At 48.4% G+C, this 19,982-nt stretch overlaps 1 protein-coding gene across 1 annotated transcript in view; it reads right to left on the reverse strand.

Moving 5' to 3' along the window:
* HSPA4 (heat shock protein family A (Hsp70) member 4) overlaps positions 1-19,190 on the reverse strand; it is a 43,946-nt gene extending 24,756 nt beyond the window's left edge. Inside the window, exons 1-3 of the mRNA XM_058677310.1 lie at positions 18,758-19,190; positions 5,714-5,771; positions 1,800-1,940 (exon numbers count right to left, since the gene is read on the reverse strand). Coding sequence (XP_058533293.1) covers positions 1,800-1,940; positions 5,714-5,771; positions 18,758-18,864 — 306 coding nt within the window. The 5' untranslated portion in view covers positions 18,865-19,190. The remainder of the gene's footprint in view (positions 1-1,799; positions 1,941-5,713; positions 5,772-18,757) is intronic.
* Positions 19,191-19,982: the final 792 nt, after the last annotated feature.

Raw genomic sequence — 19,982 nt, forward strand, 5'->3', positions numbered from 1 at the left:
GACACCTCACTCCCACCTCGCAAGCCTGTTACTTCTCTTCCATGATCAGCTGGCTCACAGAACATTTCAGGAATAGCATCCTCTTAATGTTCCAAATGACTCACTTCTCTCCAAAAGAAAAGTGTGTTTCGGGGCCCGGCACAATAGTATAGCACTTAAAGTCCTCGCACTGAACGCGCCGGGATCCCATATAGGCGCCAGTTCTAATCCCAGCAGCCCCGATTCCCATCCAGCTCCCTGCCTGTAGCCTGGGAAAAGCAGTCGAGGACGGCCCAAAGCTCTGGGACCCTGCACCACATGGGAGAACCGGAAGATACTCCTGGCTCCGGATTGGCTGAGCTCCAGCCACTGTAGCCACTTGAGGAGTGAACCATTGGACAGAAGATAATCCTTTCTGTCTCTCCTTCTTTTTGTATATCCATATTTCCAATTAAAAATATATAAATCTTAAAAAAAAACTATGCTTTTTTCATATATTAATTTACTTATTACTACTGGAAAGGCAGATTTACAGAAAGCAAGAAAGGGAAAAACGAGAGAGAGAGAGAGAGCCCATTTCCTAAATGGCCCCAAAAGAATGGGCCTTTCCTAGGCCAGGAGCCTGGAGCTTCTTCCAGGTCTGCCATATAGGGTGTAGAGGCCCAAGAATTCAGGCACTCTTCTCTGCATTTCCAGGTCATTAGCAGAGGGTTAGATCAAAAGTCCAACAGCCAGGAATCCAGCTGTTGCACATATGGGATACTGGCACCACAGGCTGAGGCTTAGCATGCAGTGCCAGTCCCACATGTATTTTTTTTTTAAAGATTTATTTATTTTATTACAGCCAGATATACACAGAGGAGGAGAGAGAGAGAGGAAGATCTTCTGTCCGATGATTCATTCCCCAAGTGAGCTGCAACGGGCCGATGCACGCTGATCCAATGCCGGGAACCTGGAACCTCTTCTGGGTCTCCCACGAGGGTGCAGGGTCCCAATGCATTGGGCCCTCCTCGACTGCTTTCCCAGGCCACAAGCAGGGAGCTGGATGGGAAGTGGAGCTGCCGGGATTAGAACCGGCGCCCATATGGGATCCCGGGGCTTTCAAGGCGAGGACTTTAGCCGCTAGGCCACGGCGCTGGGCCCCCCACACGTATTTCCAACCAAAGTCCTACGGCCAAGAACAGAACCGTAAATCCTGACACTCTTCCAAACGCCATTCCCTAAAATCACATCAAAAAGGTCACTGCAACACTAAGACAAACAACACTGGCAGGAATAACTTTAAGTCACTGCTCCCCAAGGTCCAACCATATCAACAGACTCAACAGTGACAACAAAACAAGAGATAGCTCATGTTTTAAATTGTCAAATGACAGCCAACAGCTAACCCTCCACCTCCAAACACCACATCCCATTCATGTCCCAGCAGCACCACCTCCCATCTAGCTCCCTGCTTGCGGCCTGGGAAAGCAGTCAAGGACGGCCCAAAGCCTTGGGACCCTGCACCCGTGTGGGAGACCTGGAGGAAGCTCCTGGCTGCTGGCTTTGGATCAGCTCAGCTCCAGCTGTTTTGGCCACTTGGGGAGCGAACCAGCAGACAAAAGATCTTCCTCTCTGTCTCCTTCTCTCTGTAAATCTTTCCAAATAATAATAAATATTAAATAAATAAAAATCCAAATGACATTTACCAGCAAAAGCATTTCCTAAGAATCTGTAAGCATTTTCAATACAATTTGGCATATGGTTTGGCACTGCCAAAATCGTGATTATATTGGTAACACACTGCATTTAATTATAAAGCTCTATTTTAACAACCTTACCTTTATACCTGTTAATCCAGTGGGCAACTGCACGATGTCATACGCAAGGTTCGATTTTTCTGCCTCCACAAAGGGATCAGAGAACGCTCGGCCATGGAATCTTTTAAATCCTTGGACTGTGTTTTTTGCATTGGAGATTACCTAAGCCAAAGCATATCAAACACAAATATTACATTGTATTTTACTTTTAACTGTCTCAGACTAAATGACATCGTGTCACCTACCAAGTCTCCTTACTGGTTTTGGCTTTCATCAGACAACAAGCACTTTGCCTGGTGCTCAGCAGCATGCAAATGAGCACTCCGATCTGCATGGGCGCCTGGCGGCAATGCTGAGGCCAGAGTCCAGTTCTTCCTACTCTTCCACAAACCCAGGCCAGTAACATTTAACTAAGTGTTGTCTCTTCTTAAAACTTCTCATAACACAAAATTCTTAAAAACACCAAGATGTTACAGGTGAAATGAGCCCAGGAAAGTTTCTCTATCCACAACAAAGCATAAAGTACATGAACAAATGGAAAAGGCAATTTTACAGAAACAGAGGGTTGAGAAAGTAGGGGAAAGCACCTGAGAGAGCAGCCAGGCGAGCTCCTGCAGCAGGAAAACCTGCTTCATTAGACACTCATGCCAAGGAACACTTTTCTTAAGAAACTTGGCCTAACACTGACCTTATTGAACAGGCTTCTGACAATTACTCAAAGTGTATGGTTTAAACTTTCCAGGAACCAAAGTTAACACATATCAATTCACAAATCATAGTTGGGTCCAGCAAAGTAGCCCAATGGCTAAAGTCCTCACACTGCACGTGCCAGGATCCCACATGTGATGCCAGTTCGTGTCCCAGCTGCTCCACTTCTGTTCCAGCTCCCTGCTTGCGGCCTGGGAAATCAGTAAAGGACAGCCCAAATCCTTGGGACCCTGAACGCACGTGGAATATTCAGAAGAAACTCCTGGTTCCTGGCTTTGGATCACCTCAGCTCCAGCTGACATGGTCACTTGGGGAGTAAAAATCTTTCTACCTCTCCTTTCTGTAAATCTCATCTTCCAATAAAAAAAATTGTAGTTAAGTAATCTGTCCACAAATGTAGAAGGGCATTGTGACCCTAGAAGGTCAAAATTACAATTAATTGGACATCATTTGTATGAGAACAACTGGATGGATACCATTTGTGTGACTGACTGGACATCATTTGTATGAGAACAACTGAGTGTGTACCATTTGTATAACTAAACGGGTATCACTTGTATGAGAACAGTTGAGTGGACAGCATGTGAATGAGAACACCTGGTGGAATATACAAAACAAGAGTCCCAAACGAAAGTAGACAAACAGTTGATGGGTTTTGTTGATAAGCTCAATACCACTTCCCTTACCCCTTATGACCCTCAGTGTATGAAGTATGATGCCACTAATAAGCCATCAGTAGAGTCCACGCGTGTTATGATTGGCTCCGTGCACCAAGCCCATTGCTGCAGGACAGCGACACACACAAACAAAAAAAATGTCCCACCGAAGTACACAAAGATAGAGCTGGCATTGTGACACAGCAAGTTAAGCCTTACCTCCAACACTAGCATCTCATATGGGCGCCATTTCAAAACCTGGCCATTTCTAATCCATCTTCCCTGAACAAGCCTTGGAAGGCATCAGGAAACTTCCCAAGCGCTTTGGCCCTAAACTCTGTAGCCATTTCTGGATTGAATCAGTGGATTAAGAATCCCTGAGTGTCTGTCCTCCTCTGTCTGCAACTCTGCCTTCCAAATAGTTACTTTTAAAAAAAGGAAAGAAAAGTACAGTAAGCTAATCCTCCACCTGAGGCACCAGCATTCCATATGGATACCAGTTCTAATCCTGGTAGCTCAATTTCCAATACAGTTCCCCGATTATGGCCTGAGAAGGTAGCAGAGGATGGCCCAAAACCTTGAGCCCCTGCACCCACAAGGGAAGACCTAGAGCAAGCTTCTGGCTCATGGCTGCAAAGCAACTCAACTCTTGCTGCTGCGGCCATTTGAGGGGTGAATCAGTACATAGAGGGCTCCTTTCCCTGTCTGTGCCACTCTGTAAATCCGCCTTTCAACTACAACAAGTAAATCTTTGAAAAAAAGAAAAGTACAAGAGGTGAATGGACAGCAACACAAGACTGGAAACACCCTGGATGGGTTTTCAGAATTACAAAATTTCTAATATGATCTCAGGTTTTTGTTTTGTTTTGTCTTGTTTTGTTTGAGGTGTGATTAGATTGGCTAAGGATCCCCTTAAAAATATAAGGATCCCATCTGGGCACCAGTTCATGTCCTGGCTGCTCCACTTCCCACCCAGCTCCCTGCTTGTGGCCTGGGAAAGCAGTACAGTACGGTCCCAAGTCTTGAGACCCGCACCCAATGGGAGACCTGAAAGAAGCTTGTGGTTCCTAGTTTAGGATGGGTTCAGCTTTGACCATTGTAGGGAGTAAAACCAGCCAACTAAAGACCTTTCTGTTTCTCCTTCTCTCTGTAAATCTGCCATTCCAATAAAAATAAATAAATCACTAAAAAAAAAAAAGTTCATTTCTGGGCCCAGCACAATAGCCTAGCAGCTAAGGTCCTCGCCTTGCACACATTGGGATCCTATTCAGGCATGGGTTCGTGTCCTGGGTACCCCACTTCCCATCCAGCTCCATGCTTGTGGCCTAGGAAAAAAAGGCAAGGAAGGCCCAAAGACTTGGGATCCTGCACCCACATGGGAGATCCAGAAAAAGGTCCTAGAGTTCCTGGCTTCTAATCTGCTCAGCTCCGGCTGCTGCGGCCATTTGGGGAGTGGACCAGTGGATGGAAGATCTTTCTCTCTGAATCTCCTTCTTTCTATAAATCTGACTTGCCAATCTAAATCAATGAATCAATTGAGCTTTAAAGACTTGAAGGCTCCTCTGCCCACAGTCAGAGCTGTAAGAGAACTAACTGCACACCAGAAATCAGAGCTCCTCTGAAGCAAGGCAGACACAGCAGTCCTGCCGGGAGACAATGGAGGGGTCCACAGCGGGCCTGCAAGAGTGAAACTGCCAAGGTGGAACTGTAGCCCAAGAACCTTGTAACCCTGCCCTGCCTGGCAGGTTAGTGCAGTAACTGTTCTCAATAAGAATGCCAAGTTTAGAAAGAAAAGTGTACTATACTATAGTCAAAAGACATTTCAAAGTAGGCCTACATTTACCAACTACCACTTTCTTAAAGCAGTGTCAATATTTTCAAAGGAAAACTATAAACAACAAATTTAATTAAAAATCAGTCAAGCATGACTTCTGTAGAGATTCAAAGGATAAGTCCTGCCCAGGGAAGAATCAAAAAAATGCAACACCCACCTCCTTCTTTCTACAGATATCACAGACACCCCAGCAGACAAGACTCCTATTGCAAAAAGTCCATGGAAAACAGAACCAAAAGGCTAAGTTCACTCAAAGTGCCAAATTTTTGAAATTCAGACCTATTTTTTAACACAATATACATTTTCCATTAGTTTATAAGGACATTTCCTAAATGGGATCTCAATAATTTTTTATTCCAAAAATAAACTTTTCTGTTGTTTTTAATACCAACTTTTTGAAAGGGCCCTCAAATGGTTTAACATAAATCCTTCAACCTTTTTCCACAACAGTGTTCCTCTTCAGAAATGTAGATGAATAGGCACTAAACACAAACAAGAGGAAAGGTCCAAGGAGACAGACTGCAAGCAGCAAAGATTCCCGAATGGAGGCGCTGCTACTGCTGTGGGTAGGCTAACTGCTCACTCACGCACATGTGAACAAAGATCGGGTCTCTGAGCTGGACACCCAGGCCCTGCCTCTGGGAAGCACAAAATAAACAGACAACCAGTAGCTGAAAACATGGCTGCACAAACCAGAAAAATAAAACATTTTGGGAAAAAAGGAAACAAAACTCTACCTGGCTTTTAGCTGCTGCTCCAATTGAGCGATTCTTAGGACCAAAGGAAATGCAAGCCCTAGAAGATAAAAAGAACCTGTAAGAATCAAACCGTGTCGCAGTGTTATTACACACCAAACCATAGCAGGCATCATTCTGAAGAGTCAGAGATTGCATAGTACTTGGTAGATCATTTTTGCCCCGACTCTCCACGGAAGGGAATGCCTAACATCATAACCGCCTGTTGAAGAGGAAGGAGATTCGCCAGTTATCACCACATTGTAATTCTCCAAGTCCTGTGTTCAAAATCCCAATACAATCCAACATACTCTCAAACTAGCATCATTTACACGTTCTTGTTTTTAAGATTGCTAATCACGTCACCAACAATACAGCCCACAAATCTTGAAAACCAATTCTGGCCTGATTGCATGTAAGAATTTTTTTTAGAATGAGCTCCCAAGGACTCAGAATTTCTGAAAAGAAACTTCACTTCCACTTGGAACATACTCTTCTAAACCAGTTCTTACACTGTCTGCTGCTTTCATGTCATCGTTGCTCCTTCTAGAAGGCAAAAACCGAAACCCTTCTGAAGATCAAAACTCTGCCTTTAAACTTGAAATTCGGGGCCCAGCATCTAAAGTCCTCGCCTTGAATGCGCCAGGATCCCATATGGGCGTCTGTTCTATTCCCGGCAGCTCCACTTCCCATCCAGCTCCCTGCTTGTGGCCTGGGAAAGCAGAAGAGCTTCTGGCTCCGGATCGGCGTAGCACCAGCCATTCTGGTCACCTGGGGAGTGAATCATTGAACAGAAGATCTTTCTCTGTCTCTCCTCCTCTCTACATATTTGACTTTCCAATAAAAATAAATAAATCTTTAAGAGAGAAAAAAAAAACTTGAAAGGTCAGTAGTTGTACTGGAACTGATGTTTTTACTAATCATGACCCCATGTTTCCCTCTATGCTTTTCACTGCAGCCCATCCAGAACCTTGGCCTATGTTCTTCTACTCAGCATTTGTCACCTCTTTCCAGTAGATGCTTTACCCCAACCTAAAATAACATCAAATTTTACCCACAACACCCAAAAAATCCTGAAAGTTAAAACTTGCCAGAGTCCTCCTTTCCTTCCCCTGCCTTCTTTCTTCAAGGTGACACCGAGTGCTTCTATGAATCAAACTCTCAGAGCATCCTGTCTGCACATCTCCTTACAGGACAGGAGAGGAAACGTAAAAGCATTAAAAAATAAACTTACTCAGGGTCATTCAACCTTGAGGTGACGGCAGGAGGACTAGATGGTGTCGCTCCACTCCAGTTCTGACCCTCTCATCCTCCAAACTCCTTGACCAGCGGAGTAAGGGCAAGGGCTCTGTCTTGGTCCAAATATGACAAGATACATGAGGTGACCTGTCCCCTTGGTTATTTAACTTCAATCAACTTACCATCTTTGTGCAAATGTATAAAAGGCTAGACCTCTCTAGAAGCCACAAATCGTTTCTAACCACTGTGAGTCAATGTTCCAGGCAGCTGTAGCAGAGTTGCCCTGAGCTAACTGAAGCGAAGCGAAGTGCACAGCACAGCCCGAAAGCTCTTCAGCCTGTCAGTCTCCTAAGCTCTTGGGGCCTACTAAGTGCTGGGGTAGTGACTTAACACTGTGACAGGGTAGTGACGCAGCAAGCTACAGCCAGTGCTAATGTAAGTAGGTACCAGCACCAGCTGATGCAGCAGTGACAGTCACCACATGGAAGTCACAGCAGGAGCTCCTCAATCCTTTGCAGGAGTGTATCAGCAGCTGGAAGACTATCTCCTGTGCCTTTCAACACACTTTAAAAAAGAGGGGAGGGGAGGGGGCAGGTGGAGACGAGGTATATAAAATATACACATGCTACCAATCACAAAAGCTTGTAAAACCAGGGCTGACGTGATGGTGTAGCTAATCCTTTGCTGCAGTGCTGACATCCCATATGGGATACCCAACAAGAAGCTCCTGCCTCCTGCCTTCACACGGGCTCGCTCAGCTCCAGCCACTGTGGCCATTTGAAGAGTGCCTGAAGACCTGTCTCTCCTACTCCCTGCAATATCTGCCTCTCAAATCAAAAGGTAAAGCTTTAAAAAAATAAATTAAGTAATACCTCCTGATACCATTTGTCCCTCCTATCACAGTCCGTATTACCCTGGAGCAAACTTTCCAAGGCACCCTTATCCATCCAACTGACTGGCCTCACTCTAAAAAGCTACCTACCAACTCAATCTTTCTGAAAGGAACAGCAGATCTGAGGGCCAGTACCTCCACCTACTAGCTACAGCATCCCATGTGTGCTGGTACATGCCCCAACTCTCCATTTCTGATCCAATTCTCTATTTAAGGTCTGGAAAGCAGTGGAAGATGGCTCAAAGTCTTGGAACCCTGCACCCACGTGGGAGACCAGAAAGAAGCTTCTGGCTCCTGATCAGCTCAGCTCTGGTTGTTGTGGCCATTTAGGGAATGAACCAGCAGATAGAAGATCTCTGTTTCTCCTTCTCTACCTATAAAATACGCCTTAAAAAAAAACAAATCTTGGGCCCAGAGTCATGGCCTAACGGCTAAATCCTTGCCTTGCACATGCCAGGATCCCATATGGGCACTGGTTCATGTCCTGACTGCTCTTCTTCCCTTCCAGCACCCTGCCTGTGGTAAAGGAAAGCAGTCCAGGATGTCCCAAAGCCTTTGGACCCTGCACCTGCAGAACAAGCTCCTGGCTCCTGGCTTCAGAGAGCCTTAGCTTTGACTGTTGCAGCTACTTGGGGAGTGAATCAGAGGACAGAAAATCTCTCTCTCCTTCTCTGTAAAGGTACTTGTGCAATAAAAATAAATCCTTTCAAAAAATAAGCTCTAATGTAAACCTAATACTGTACATGAAAAAGAAATCTTCAGCTTCTCTTCTCAGCTATCACATGAACACATGCACACACAGTACAAATAATTCTAGAACACAGCCTGTCCAAAGATCTGCCTTTCTAGCTAACTGACCTATGTTGTTAATCTCAGATTCAATATGCTCTTTTTTTCCCCTTAAATATTTATTTAATTGAAAAGCAGAATTATAAAGAGGGAAGAACAGAGATCTTCTATCCACTGCTTCACTCTCCCAAAGGCCACAGGGCCGGGCTGGGTCTGGGCCAGGCCAAAGCTAGGAGCAAGAACCACTTCTTGGTTTCCGCTGTGGGTGCAGGGTCAAAAGCACCAGCTGTCCTCTGCAGCTCGCCCTTGCTCACCAGCAGCGAGGACCAAAGTGGAGCAGCCGGGACTCCCACAGGCGTATAGAGCGGAGGGGAGATCAGCAGGAAGAATCGTTCTCCACCACAGCACTATGTCAGTTCCTACCTGTAAGGTTGCTAGAAATCGAATCTAGGAGATACGTTTAGAAAGCTTGTGCCAGAGACTGGCACATAATAATTAGCAAAAATGAAGTACTGCTTCCAGGAAGACGACAAGATGGCAGAGGTGGAGCGAAGAAGCGGATGCCCCACAAGTTCACCTACTGCAATGTGGACCTCGACCAGCTGCTCAACACGTCCTATGAGCGACTCATGCAGTTGTGCAGTGTGCCAGCAGCGGTGGCTGAGCCGGAGCCTGTGCAGGAAGCAGCAATCATTGCTCAAGCAGCTGCGCAAGGCCAAAAAGGAAGCCCTGCCATGCAGAAGCCCCAGGTGGTGGGCAGCATGGTGGGCGTGTACAACAGCAAGAAGTCAACCAGGTGGAGATAAAGCCTGAGATGATCGGCCACTTCGTGGGCGAGTTCTCCATCACGTACAAGCTGGTGAAGCACGGCCGGCCCAGCATTAGCGTTACCCACTCCTAGTGCTTCATCCCCCTCAAGTAGCCCAATAAAGGGGCACTGCTGCCTACACGCCAAAAAAAAAAAGTATTATTACAGCTGCAATTAAGCCATGCTCTATGTTTCATACAGAAATACACCAACTGGGCCCGGCGGCGTGGTCTAGCGGCTAAAGTCCTCGCCTTGAAAGCCCCGGGATCCCATATGGGCGCCGGTTCTAATCCCGGCAGCTCCACTTCCCATCCAGCTCCCTGCTTGTGGCCTGGGAAAGCAGTTGAGGACGGCCCAATGCATTGGGACACTGCACCCACGTTGGAGACCCGGAAGAGGTTCCAGGTTCCCGGCATCGGATCGGCGCGCATCGGCCCGTTGCGGCTCACTTGGGGAGTGAAACATCGGATGGAAGATCTTCCTCTCTGTCTCTCCTCCTCTGTGTATATCTGGCTGTAATAAAATGAATAAACCTTAAAAAAAAAAAAAAAAAAAAAAAAAAAAAAAAGAAATACACCAACTGGGCCAGGCTTGGTGGCTCACAGGTTAATTCTTAACCTGTAAGCACCAGCATCCCATATGGGCACTGGTTCATGTCCCACCTGCTCCACTTGCAATCCAGTTCCCTGCTTATGGCCTGGGAAAGCAGTGGAGGATGGCTCAAGTACCTGAGGCCATGTACCCATGAGGGGGATCTGGAAGAAGCTCCTAACCTTAGATTAGATCAGCTCCAGCAGGTGAAGCCATCTGGGGGAAGATACATCCTTCTCTCTGTAAATCTGCCTTTCCAATAAAAATAAATAAATCTTTAAAAAAAAAAAAAGAGGGGAGTTAAGTGTAATGCCTCAATGGCTAAATCCTCACATTACAAGCAACAGCCCCACATATAGGGGCATGTTTGTGTCTCAGCTGCTCCACTCCCCATCGAACTCCCTGCTTATGGCCTAGAAAAGCAGTAGAAGTCAGCCTAAGTCCTTGGGACCTTGCACCTGTGTGGGAGATCCAAAAGAAGCTCCTGGCTCCAGGCTCTGGATTACCTTAGCTCCAGCCACTGTGGCCATCTGGGAGTGAACCAGCAGATGGAAGATCTTTCTCTCTCTCTCTCTGTAAATCCGTATTACCAATAAATAAATTTTTAAAAAAGTTGCCCAAGGGGGCCCGGCGGCGTGGCCTAGCGGCTAAAGTCCTCGCCTTGAACGCCCTGGGATCCCATATGGGCGCCGGTTCTAATCCCGGCGTTGCGGCTCACTTGGGGAGTGAAACATCGGATGGAAGATCTTCCTCTCTGTCTCTCCTCCTCTCTGTATATCCGGCTTTCCAATAACAATAAAATCTCTAAAAAAAAAAAAAGAAAAAAGTTGCCCAAGGGATTGCATCATCTTCCACTGAAGATCTAGTTATCATCTTTAAAATTATTTAATGTCTACTATTAAGGAAGACAGCTGAACAGCAGTAATACGGTGATTTTACTAGGCCAAATTAACATGGCAAAACACACACACAGAAGGGTTTTGAAATCTAAAAAACTAAAAAATTTACACAAAGAAACCTAGTATTTAACTGAGAAGGCAACCAAAAAGATTTAACTCTCAGGGCCAGCACTAGAGTTACTCATTTCTTTCTGGTGCAAGTTCAATACAGAAGCCAAGGGAACAATGAAGAGGATGAAAAACAGATAATCCCTCCATGCTCCCTCCTGCCACAGAGGCTCACTAAGTACAGGCAGGTAGACACTCCCATGCCATCCTACTAAGGGAAGCGAAATTCCCTATTCAGTTTTTTCCTTCTCCATCAATTTCTGCAAAGCTGTCTGAAGCGGAATTATTCCCTTGGGAATCTCTTTTTCCAACAAGGAAACATCGAGGTTTCTGGAGGGTGGTCTCAGAGCAGGCTTGAGCTCCACACTCTTCCCCCAAACCCTGGTCCCTGCAAAGAGTCACGACAAAGATGCACAAAAACAAGCTACCCTGAGGCCTGCGGCTCTGCAATGTGGAAAGCCAAGGACAAAGGGGCCAGCAAAGCTGTGGGGGAGACGTGGCCCTGCCTCCAGGGGCGGCCCTCGTCTTCCCTTCAGTGACAGCAGTGAGATCAAACACTCCTGAGCGGGTTTGTAAATAGCACAGCTCACAGGATGGAAGCTCTCAGCATTTTTCCACTGGGCCTACAAAAAACCAGATGAACCAGATCTGAGAAATTTTTTCTTAAAGCAATCAACCCCTTTATGAATCATTGCAGGTAACAGAGTACTTCGTGCATACAAAGTTATGCTAAGTAATCAATTACTGGGGTAAGCTCTGCCAGTCCCATTCCTGATAACAGCTCCCCACTAAAGTGCCCAGGACAGCAGAGGACAGCTCGTGTGCTTGGGCTCTGTCACCCACATCAACTCCAGGCACAGAGCTTCAACTGGCCCAGGCCCAGCCACTGGGCCACTTCGGAAATGAACCAGTGAGTGGACAATACATCTCTGTCTTCTAAATAAATATATCTTTTTAAAAATTAATTATGATCTAAGTGATTTTAAATCAGTAACATGGAGAGGCCAGCTTTGGGCAAGCTTTGGTCTTCTATGGTGTCCTAAAGCCAGCTGCACAGGGGGCAGGATTAAATGCTGACAAGTTTTCTTGTATTAGACCCTCTGAGCTGAGAGTTCCTCAGTGACAAAGCGCAGCTGCTTTAAAGACTGGGCTGCTTTGTTTTTGTGGATTTGTGCTTCTTCATTTCACACCCTCAATGTCCCTAACAAATCCACTTCAACTCAGAAACAATAAAACATGTACCTACGGCTTGCTCACTCACCAGGAACCTCCAAAATCGGCAACCTGCCTGCCCAGCCCTCATCTATGCCAGGAAACGTGTTTCACCCGACCAAGGGACGGTTCCTCCTTCCAGCTCACTCACTACACAGCCCTCACAGGCCAGCGGGGCTGTACTTCCTTCCAAGGCCTGATACTGCCCAACACTTTGTGAGAAAAGAACTAAAACTGACCCCACTTTAACAAGAAAAATTAATTCATGTCATTGTGCCCGGAAATCTAACTAGTTAACATTAATGGCCAAGGTTCACAGTCAGATTCTGATTCTACACATGTTCCTGGCACCGTTCACATAGCTCAAGCCAGCCCGAGGACCGATTCCTCGTACAGGCTGGCCAATCCTCTCGCCCATGTATTCTAAATCTCTGTGCTCAAGTTCCACTGCTGACCGTCCTCACTGTCCCAGCCCACACTGAGCAGTCTCTCCTCAGATCATGGCATTTTAAGTCTGCTCTGTGTAATGCTGTCCAAAATAATGCCTTCTTTCCATCCACTACTGCTTTATTTAATTCCTTGGTCCACCTGGAGTGGTTTCATCTCTACTCAGTCACAATCTTTATGCTTTCTCTAGTCTCCACATGCCAGAACATAAGAAATATACACTTACTGCTTAACGTAATATTTCATTCATCCCAAATGACAAGGAATCTTCACAGAAAATCAGATTAAGCCCCAGACCCCTCTGTTCTCATACTTAAAGCCTCAACACAGGCTCCTTCTCCGCACACACAAGCTCTCCCTTTCCTTGGTAAGACGCAAATTTCCTGTGCACTCTCACAGAGGACATGGTCAGTGTCACGCTGTCAGTGTGTGTAAAAGGCTCTGCCGACATCAGGACTGCTGGTGCTCCAAACACTTGAAAAAAGGAGAACACACGGTAACCATCCCACACCCAGGAGGAGCTGCAGAGGCCGGGTTGCCGCAGAATGGCCAAGAATGCTGCCGCAAGGGGGAAGGGGGACTGAAATATGACAAGCTAAGCCAAGTCCCAGCTGCTCCCCTTCCAATCCAACTTCCTGCTTACAGCCTGGGAAAGCAGCAGAGGATGGCTCAAGTCCCTGGACCCCAGCATCCAGGTGGGAGACCTGGAAATCTATCCAACAAAAATTGAGAGGCAGGAATTAGGCCCAATGCAAACGACAGCAACTCAGGACTCCCACGTCAGACATCACTGAAGAGACCGCACCTGTAGCCAGTGCCTATTTCTGCGAACACACTTCCACAGAGCAGCAATGGCTCAGGAGCCAGGCTGTCAACTTCCAGCTTGGAGACAGGGACTAAGCTTCAGCCCTACAACCACGTAGGGATTTGAGGAGCACAGCAGCAAAACAGTCTTTCAAATAAGCAACATTTCAAAAATAAAATTAACATGTTAAACTACTTAATGAAAATACTAGTTGAAGGTAGTATTACAAAAGCAAATTTTAAAGGGCCTGGTGCAGTAGCCTAGAAGCTACAGTCCTCTCCTTGTATGCACCAGGATCCCATATCAGCGCTGGTTCGTGTCCTGGCTTCTCCACTTCCCATCCAGCTCCCTGCTTGAGACCTGGGAAAGCAGTAAAGGACAGCCCAAAGCCTTGGGACCCTGCACCCACGTAGCAGACCCAGAAGCTCCTGGCTCTGGTTCAGCTCATTTCCGGCCACAATGGCTGCTTGGGCAGTGAATCAGCAGAAGGAAGAGCTTTCTCTTTCTCCCCTCTCTGTGAAGCTGACTCTCCAATAAAAAAAAAAAGGATATAAACTGAAAATGTGTCCCATCCATAAAATGGAGTATTACATTCTCAGGAAGGTGAATTCATCCACAACGGCTCTCTGCAATGTGACAAGGTGTAGGCATTCACAGCATTTCAAATACTGGGGGTTCCAAGGCCATATGCCTCACTGGAGCGCCTGTCCTCCTGTCCTGGCTCTGCCAACTCCCTGCCGACACCCAACCTCAGCAGTGGGCAGGATGGCTCTGGTTCCCATGACTGGAACTGCCCCCTGGGACCTGCCCAGCCCTGCCTGCTGCAGGCTCCTGGAGGAGCAAACCAGCAGATGGGAGCTCATGACTTGCTCTCTGCCTCTCACATGATTTAAAAAACTGTTTTATAGGGCCCGGCACAATAGCATAGTGGTTAAGGTCCTCACCTTGCACACCAGTGATTCCATATGGGTGCCGATTCTAATCCCAGCAGCCCCGATTCCCATCCAGCTCCCTGCCTGTAGCCTGGGAAAAGCAGTCAAGGACGGCCCAAAGCTTTGGGACCCTGCAACCGTGTGGGAGACCCTAAAGAAGCTCCAGGCTCCTGGCTTTGGATTGGCTGAGCTCCAGTCGTTGCAGCCGCTTGAAGAGTGAACCATTGGACAGAAGATCTTCCTCTCTGTCTCTCCTCCTCTCTGTATATCTGACTTGGCAAAAAAAAATAAAATAAATCTTTAAAAAAAAAAGAAAAACTGTTTAATACAACTTAAAGAGAGCAGTTACAAAAGAGTGTAAGCCTCCTGTTAATGTTTGTAAACATCATGGAAAGGCATACCAAGGGTCCAGCAGAAAGGACAACCTTCAGCACTTCACTGTCCTACAGTACACAAATATGTTGCATGTTTCTTTACTTAAACACCACGATTTGGGATTTAACGACATAAAATTCTTCATTTAGCCTGAAGCGTTGGTTAACAAAGTAACTTTGCTTTGATTCCAAAAGTCCCAAGTTATCCTGCCACTTTTATGAGTTGCACCATCTGTGCGCACACACAGGCAAGGGATCCAGGGTAATACTCCAGCTATGAGGGGCCTGAGGCTAAGCCTCCAACTGACCAGAAACCACACACACTTCTCAGCCTTTGCTCTCAAGGGCAGTTATTAATAGATGGCTTCATGGCTTCAAATTCCTAAAACGTGAGTATTGTTTTATTTTGTGTCCCTAAAAGTGATAATATAAGCAATTCATCCACAGGTTCCTAGTAACTCAATTCTAGCCCATAAATTGTTCACACAAAGTATGTCCCAATTAACTCTGGTTATACTTGGCAGCACAGTGGCCATTTCAGTCTAAAGAACCTTTAAGGTTATACTCTTTCTACTGCAGTAGTAACTCAACACAAAAAGAGGTCTCTGTTAAGACCCTAGAATCATAAAAGCACCAGCAGTCTTCACTTAAACCTCTCCTAATGGGGCCCGGTGCAATGGCCCAGCAGCTAAATCCTCACTTTCATGTGCCAGCTTCCCATATGGGCACTGGTTCATGTTCCAGCTACCCCACTTCTCTTCCAGCTCCCTGCTTGTGGCCTGGGAAGGCAGTGGAGGACAAAACAAGGCCTTGGGACCCTGCAACCACATGGGAGACCCTGAATAAGCTCCTGGGTTCAGATCAGCTCAGCTAGGCCATCGTGGCCACAAGGGGCAAGATCTTTCTGTCTCTTTTTCTCTCTGTAAATCTACCTTCCCAACAAAAATGAATAATACCTTTAAAATAAAAAAAAAACCTTTCTAATGTATCTCATTGCCTCACTCCTGTCTGCCATGCTAGCACCTGAGTGGGAAACAGCTGCAGGAAACCAAGCATCCTCCTCTTGGGCTGCTCAATCGGCTGCTGACACAGTGCAACTCCATGTGAAACATCAAAGCAGACTTCATGGTCCCTCCCTATGGTCCTCACCAAGACTGGCTGGCCAGTACCCAGCGCACTCTGCTGATACTTCTCAGATGTTGAGCCCCCCTCTCAGGTGGCTCCAGGGTGGCCTGATCCTCTTAGTCTGCAAGAGTGCAAAGTTCTTCCTGTCGCCATCTTCCCACTCATTGCTGTCTACCCCTGAAAGCCACCAAGACCTCCCTGCTAAATGGCTACACAACCACCCCCCAGATGCTAAGTGGCACAAGACACATCCCTGTCCATCCCCCGCCCAGTGTGAACTGGGTCTCACTGCTGCACTCTGACAATACCCAGTACTTTTCCACCTTGTCCCTTCCCAGTAATCATATACTTCTGTTTAGAATCTGGCTTTTTCAACCAGTCACATGAATGACACCCACTCAACAATACCTCCACTGCTCAGCATGGACAGATACTAGATCCAAAGCAATCAGAAGATGCTAAAATCAGGCCACAATTCAGCGGGAAGACAGGCTCTGTGCTGGGGCAAACTCCGCAGGCTTGGCCAAACCTGAATCCAGATTGTTACAGCCACAATCTGAAATCAAGGAGGCGCCTGTATTTCCTTTCCACTCACAGTGAAACATCACTTTCTGTGAGTCTGCACACACTCTGCCTAACACAATCAGTGTTTCCCATTTCTCAGCTCAAGAGTCAAACCCAGGGCCCTGCGAGGTGGCCTAGCAGCTAAGGTCCTCGCCTTGCATGCGCTAGGATCCCATATGGGCGCTGGTTCCAATCCCTGAGGCCCTGCTTCCCATCCAGCTCCCTGTTTGTGGCCCAAGAAAGCAGTCGAGGACAGCCCAAGTCGTTGGGACCCTGTATGCACGTAGTAGACCCAGAAGAAGCTCCTGGTTCCTGGCTTCGAACTGGCTTTGGCTCCGGCAGTTTGGGGAGTGAATCAACGATTGGAAGATCTTTCTCTCTGTCTCTCCTAGTCTCTGTATATCTGACTTTCCATCAAAAATAAGTCTTTTTTTTTTTTCTCACAGAGTCAAACCCAGGAAGTTCATCAGTAATTCAAAACTGACTTGGACATTTGGCCTATCTCTAATGGAGGATAGAAAGGAAAACACAGTGGAAACTTAGAAAATTTGTCACAATCACATGGTGTATCTGGTTGCCTACCACTTTCTGTTTGAGGTCAAATTAACTGCGATGAAGAATAGATTCTTTCATTTCTAACAACCCTTTCAGTTTCAAATGGAATTCGCAGGGAAACTGTTGTAGCTACTGTTTGCCTAGAAAGAAATGGGGAAAAGGAGGAACATGGCAACAGTCTAGAGACAGCACACTGTTCTCAGGAGTTGAGACGCTTTTCCTGTGACCCTGTTAAGAGATAAAATCTATCCAAACCAAGCGGAACCAAGACAGACAAGTTCCATGTACAGCTCAGGGAGCCAGGCTCAACTCCTTCCAGGTATTCTACACATAAAGCAAGCCGTAATTCCCACAGGACAGTATTAGAACAGTAAAGCTAACGTGCTTCAAGACAGGCCCAAGCTGGGGGGCTGCACTAACCCAGACTTACAGGCCCAAGCTGGGGGGCTGCACTAACCCAGCCAAGACAGGCCCAAACTGGGGGGCTGCACTAACCCAGCCACACAGGCCCAAGCTGGGGGGCTGCACTAACCCAGCCAAGACGGGCTACCTCAATGGGAAACACTGGAAACGCTAGCAGGTGACTGCTAATGGAGGAAGGGCAACAGATCCACCTTTTTGTGAGTAATAACCATCAACTGCGCATGTCACATGGGTTAACTATGGCGTATACGACCCGGATCAATGAAGTTATTACAAACCGTGTGGATGGGTTTCCAAGAGAGGCTCTTGGCGATAGGAAGGCGTCCAGCTTTCCAAGTGCAAGCCAAGCAGAGGCCTCCTGAGTGGTCAAGATAAGGCGCGTGCACAGAACAATCTACTCTGGCAAACCGTGCACAAAAATCAGAGCAATAATGAATCCAGAACCTGGTAAGTCACTACAGAGCCTTTTCAAGATTCTGTCCAAGCAGAACACAGCGGATTCAAGGGCAGGCGCGTCCACTGCACCCAACTGAAGAACTGGATGAGTCACCACTTTTTTAAGCTCTGTCTATATTATTCCCATAACTTAGCACGGGTTCTAGAAGCCAAAGCGAGTCCTGGAGCCACTCATTAACAATCATGGCTGACACCCTGGTGAGGACTGATAGGGAACTGTATGGCTTATATTAAGGAGGAGCAGCGAGGGGGCAGGGACGATGCGCTCACAATGGAAGCAGCCAAGCACCCCCATACACTTCCGCATCCTGAAACAAACTGGAGGCAGAGGGAGAAAGATCATTTTAGCTGTGCGCTCCCACCTTCAGATCCCGGGTCCACCTGGAACCTGAGCCTCCCTCCCCACTCACGTGGGCCCCTACCCGCTTGGGGCTCGCACGGCCCTTCAACTCCAACTTGCACCCACGAGCCTGCGGCGTGCGAAGCTCCGGGCTCGGCGCTGGGTTCAAGAACCGTCATGACGCCCTGAACCAGGCCCTGTGTGTGCCCTTTACACTTTGGGGAGGGGGGCGCCCTAAGTCCCAGGCCCGCCTTCCCTCCCGGTTCCTACTGCGTCCCACGTTCTCAAAGCCTTCTTGGGGCCGCCGGGAGAAGTCCTCGTGCCTAACGCCAAGACCCACGTCCATGGCGGGGGAGACCCCGAGTGACCCGGCCACCCGCTCCGGGCCCGTGGAACCGAGGGTCCGCAAGCCGCGAGGCTCGCAGACTGCAGCGGCCGCTCCCACCGCCGCCCCGCGCTCGCGGCCCCCAGGACCGGCCCACACTTACGGCGTGCAGCGGTCGCTGTACTCGTTCGCTATCGTCTCGATGCCGCCGGCGCGAGCCACAGCGACGTAGCAGCTCTGGAAGCCCAGGTCGATGCCCACCACAGACATGGCGACGGCTAACTCCTCGGACTCGGGCCCGGGGCCGGCCGCCGAGACAGCACACGGACCCCGGCGGGGCTGGCGCGCGGAGAGCTGGCCGCGTGGGCTAGAGGACGGAAGGTGCTGGGCGGCGCCGGCGAGCGCTGGAGGCACGCGCGGCTGTCCACGCGAGCCCCCTTGGTCCTTGCACAAGGCACCGCAGCCAAGGGCGCTGCTCGGGCCGGCTCCGGCTCAGCGGCCGCAGAAGGGGCACCGGGAGCGGGGGCGGAGAAGATCTCGAAAGATCTCGTTGCGACGGGAACCGAGAGGCAGCGCGAGAACAGCGAAGGAAAAGAATGTTCTCGCGAGATCCCGACTCCGCCGCTTTTTTTTCTTACCCCGCTCCCGAGAGCCCGCCCCGAGCACGCACGGATGTACGTCACATCCTGGCACGAACCCTTGAAGGAGAGCGAAGCTGGCCCACGGAGCCTGCGCAGAGAACTTGCGCAGCGGCTCTGCGCAGCCGCGGCCAGCTGTCGGACACCTGGCCCTGGCGGAAGGAAGGAGGTGGGGCGCTCTGAGCCACTTCCGCCGTGTTTGTTTCTTGGAAGGAACTTCCGGTGGTTGCCTCGACCACGGGCCGCGTGTTAGGCCTCTCCGAAGGTGGACGCAAGTCCCCTCGGGCCTCGGTTTTCCCTCGTGGAGGTTGGTCCACTAATGGGAAAGACCGCTGTTGGTCCTCGTCCTCAAACATAGCGCCTTCAGCAGCGCGGGGCGGGAACCCACTGCCAGTCACTGACCTTTTTTGTTTCGTTATTTCCCCACTGCGTTTCTGGAAACCGCGCGTCTCTGGCTCTTACACCTGGCGCGGGGCTCGGCCCTGGATGCACGGGCCACCACAGAGAGATGAAAGCTCCCCGGGCCGGAAAGTCGGCCACCGGCGGTAGCGTGGCGGGTGTACATGCAGGGGATTGCTACAGTTACGGAGTGTTCGAGTAGAAAGAAGGGAGCCAGCTTGAGCCCTGGAAGCACAAATGGAAAAGGGATTGTAACTGTGTGTGCGTGCAAATTATTTTGGTTTTTGGAAGGGAGAGTTAAAGAGGTTTTACATCTGTTGATTCACTGCACACACGGCACAACCAACCGGG

The sequence above is a fragment of the Ochotona princeps genome, chromosome 19, assembly GCF_030435755.1.
Source record: "Ochotona princeps isolate mOchPri1 chromosome 19, mOchPri1.hap1, whole genome shotgun sequence".
Taxonomy (NCBI): Eukaryota; Metazoa; Chordata; class Mammalia; order Lagomorpha; family Ochotonidae; genus Ochotona; species Ochotona princeps.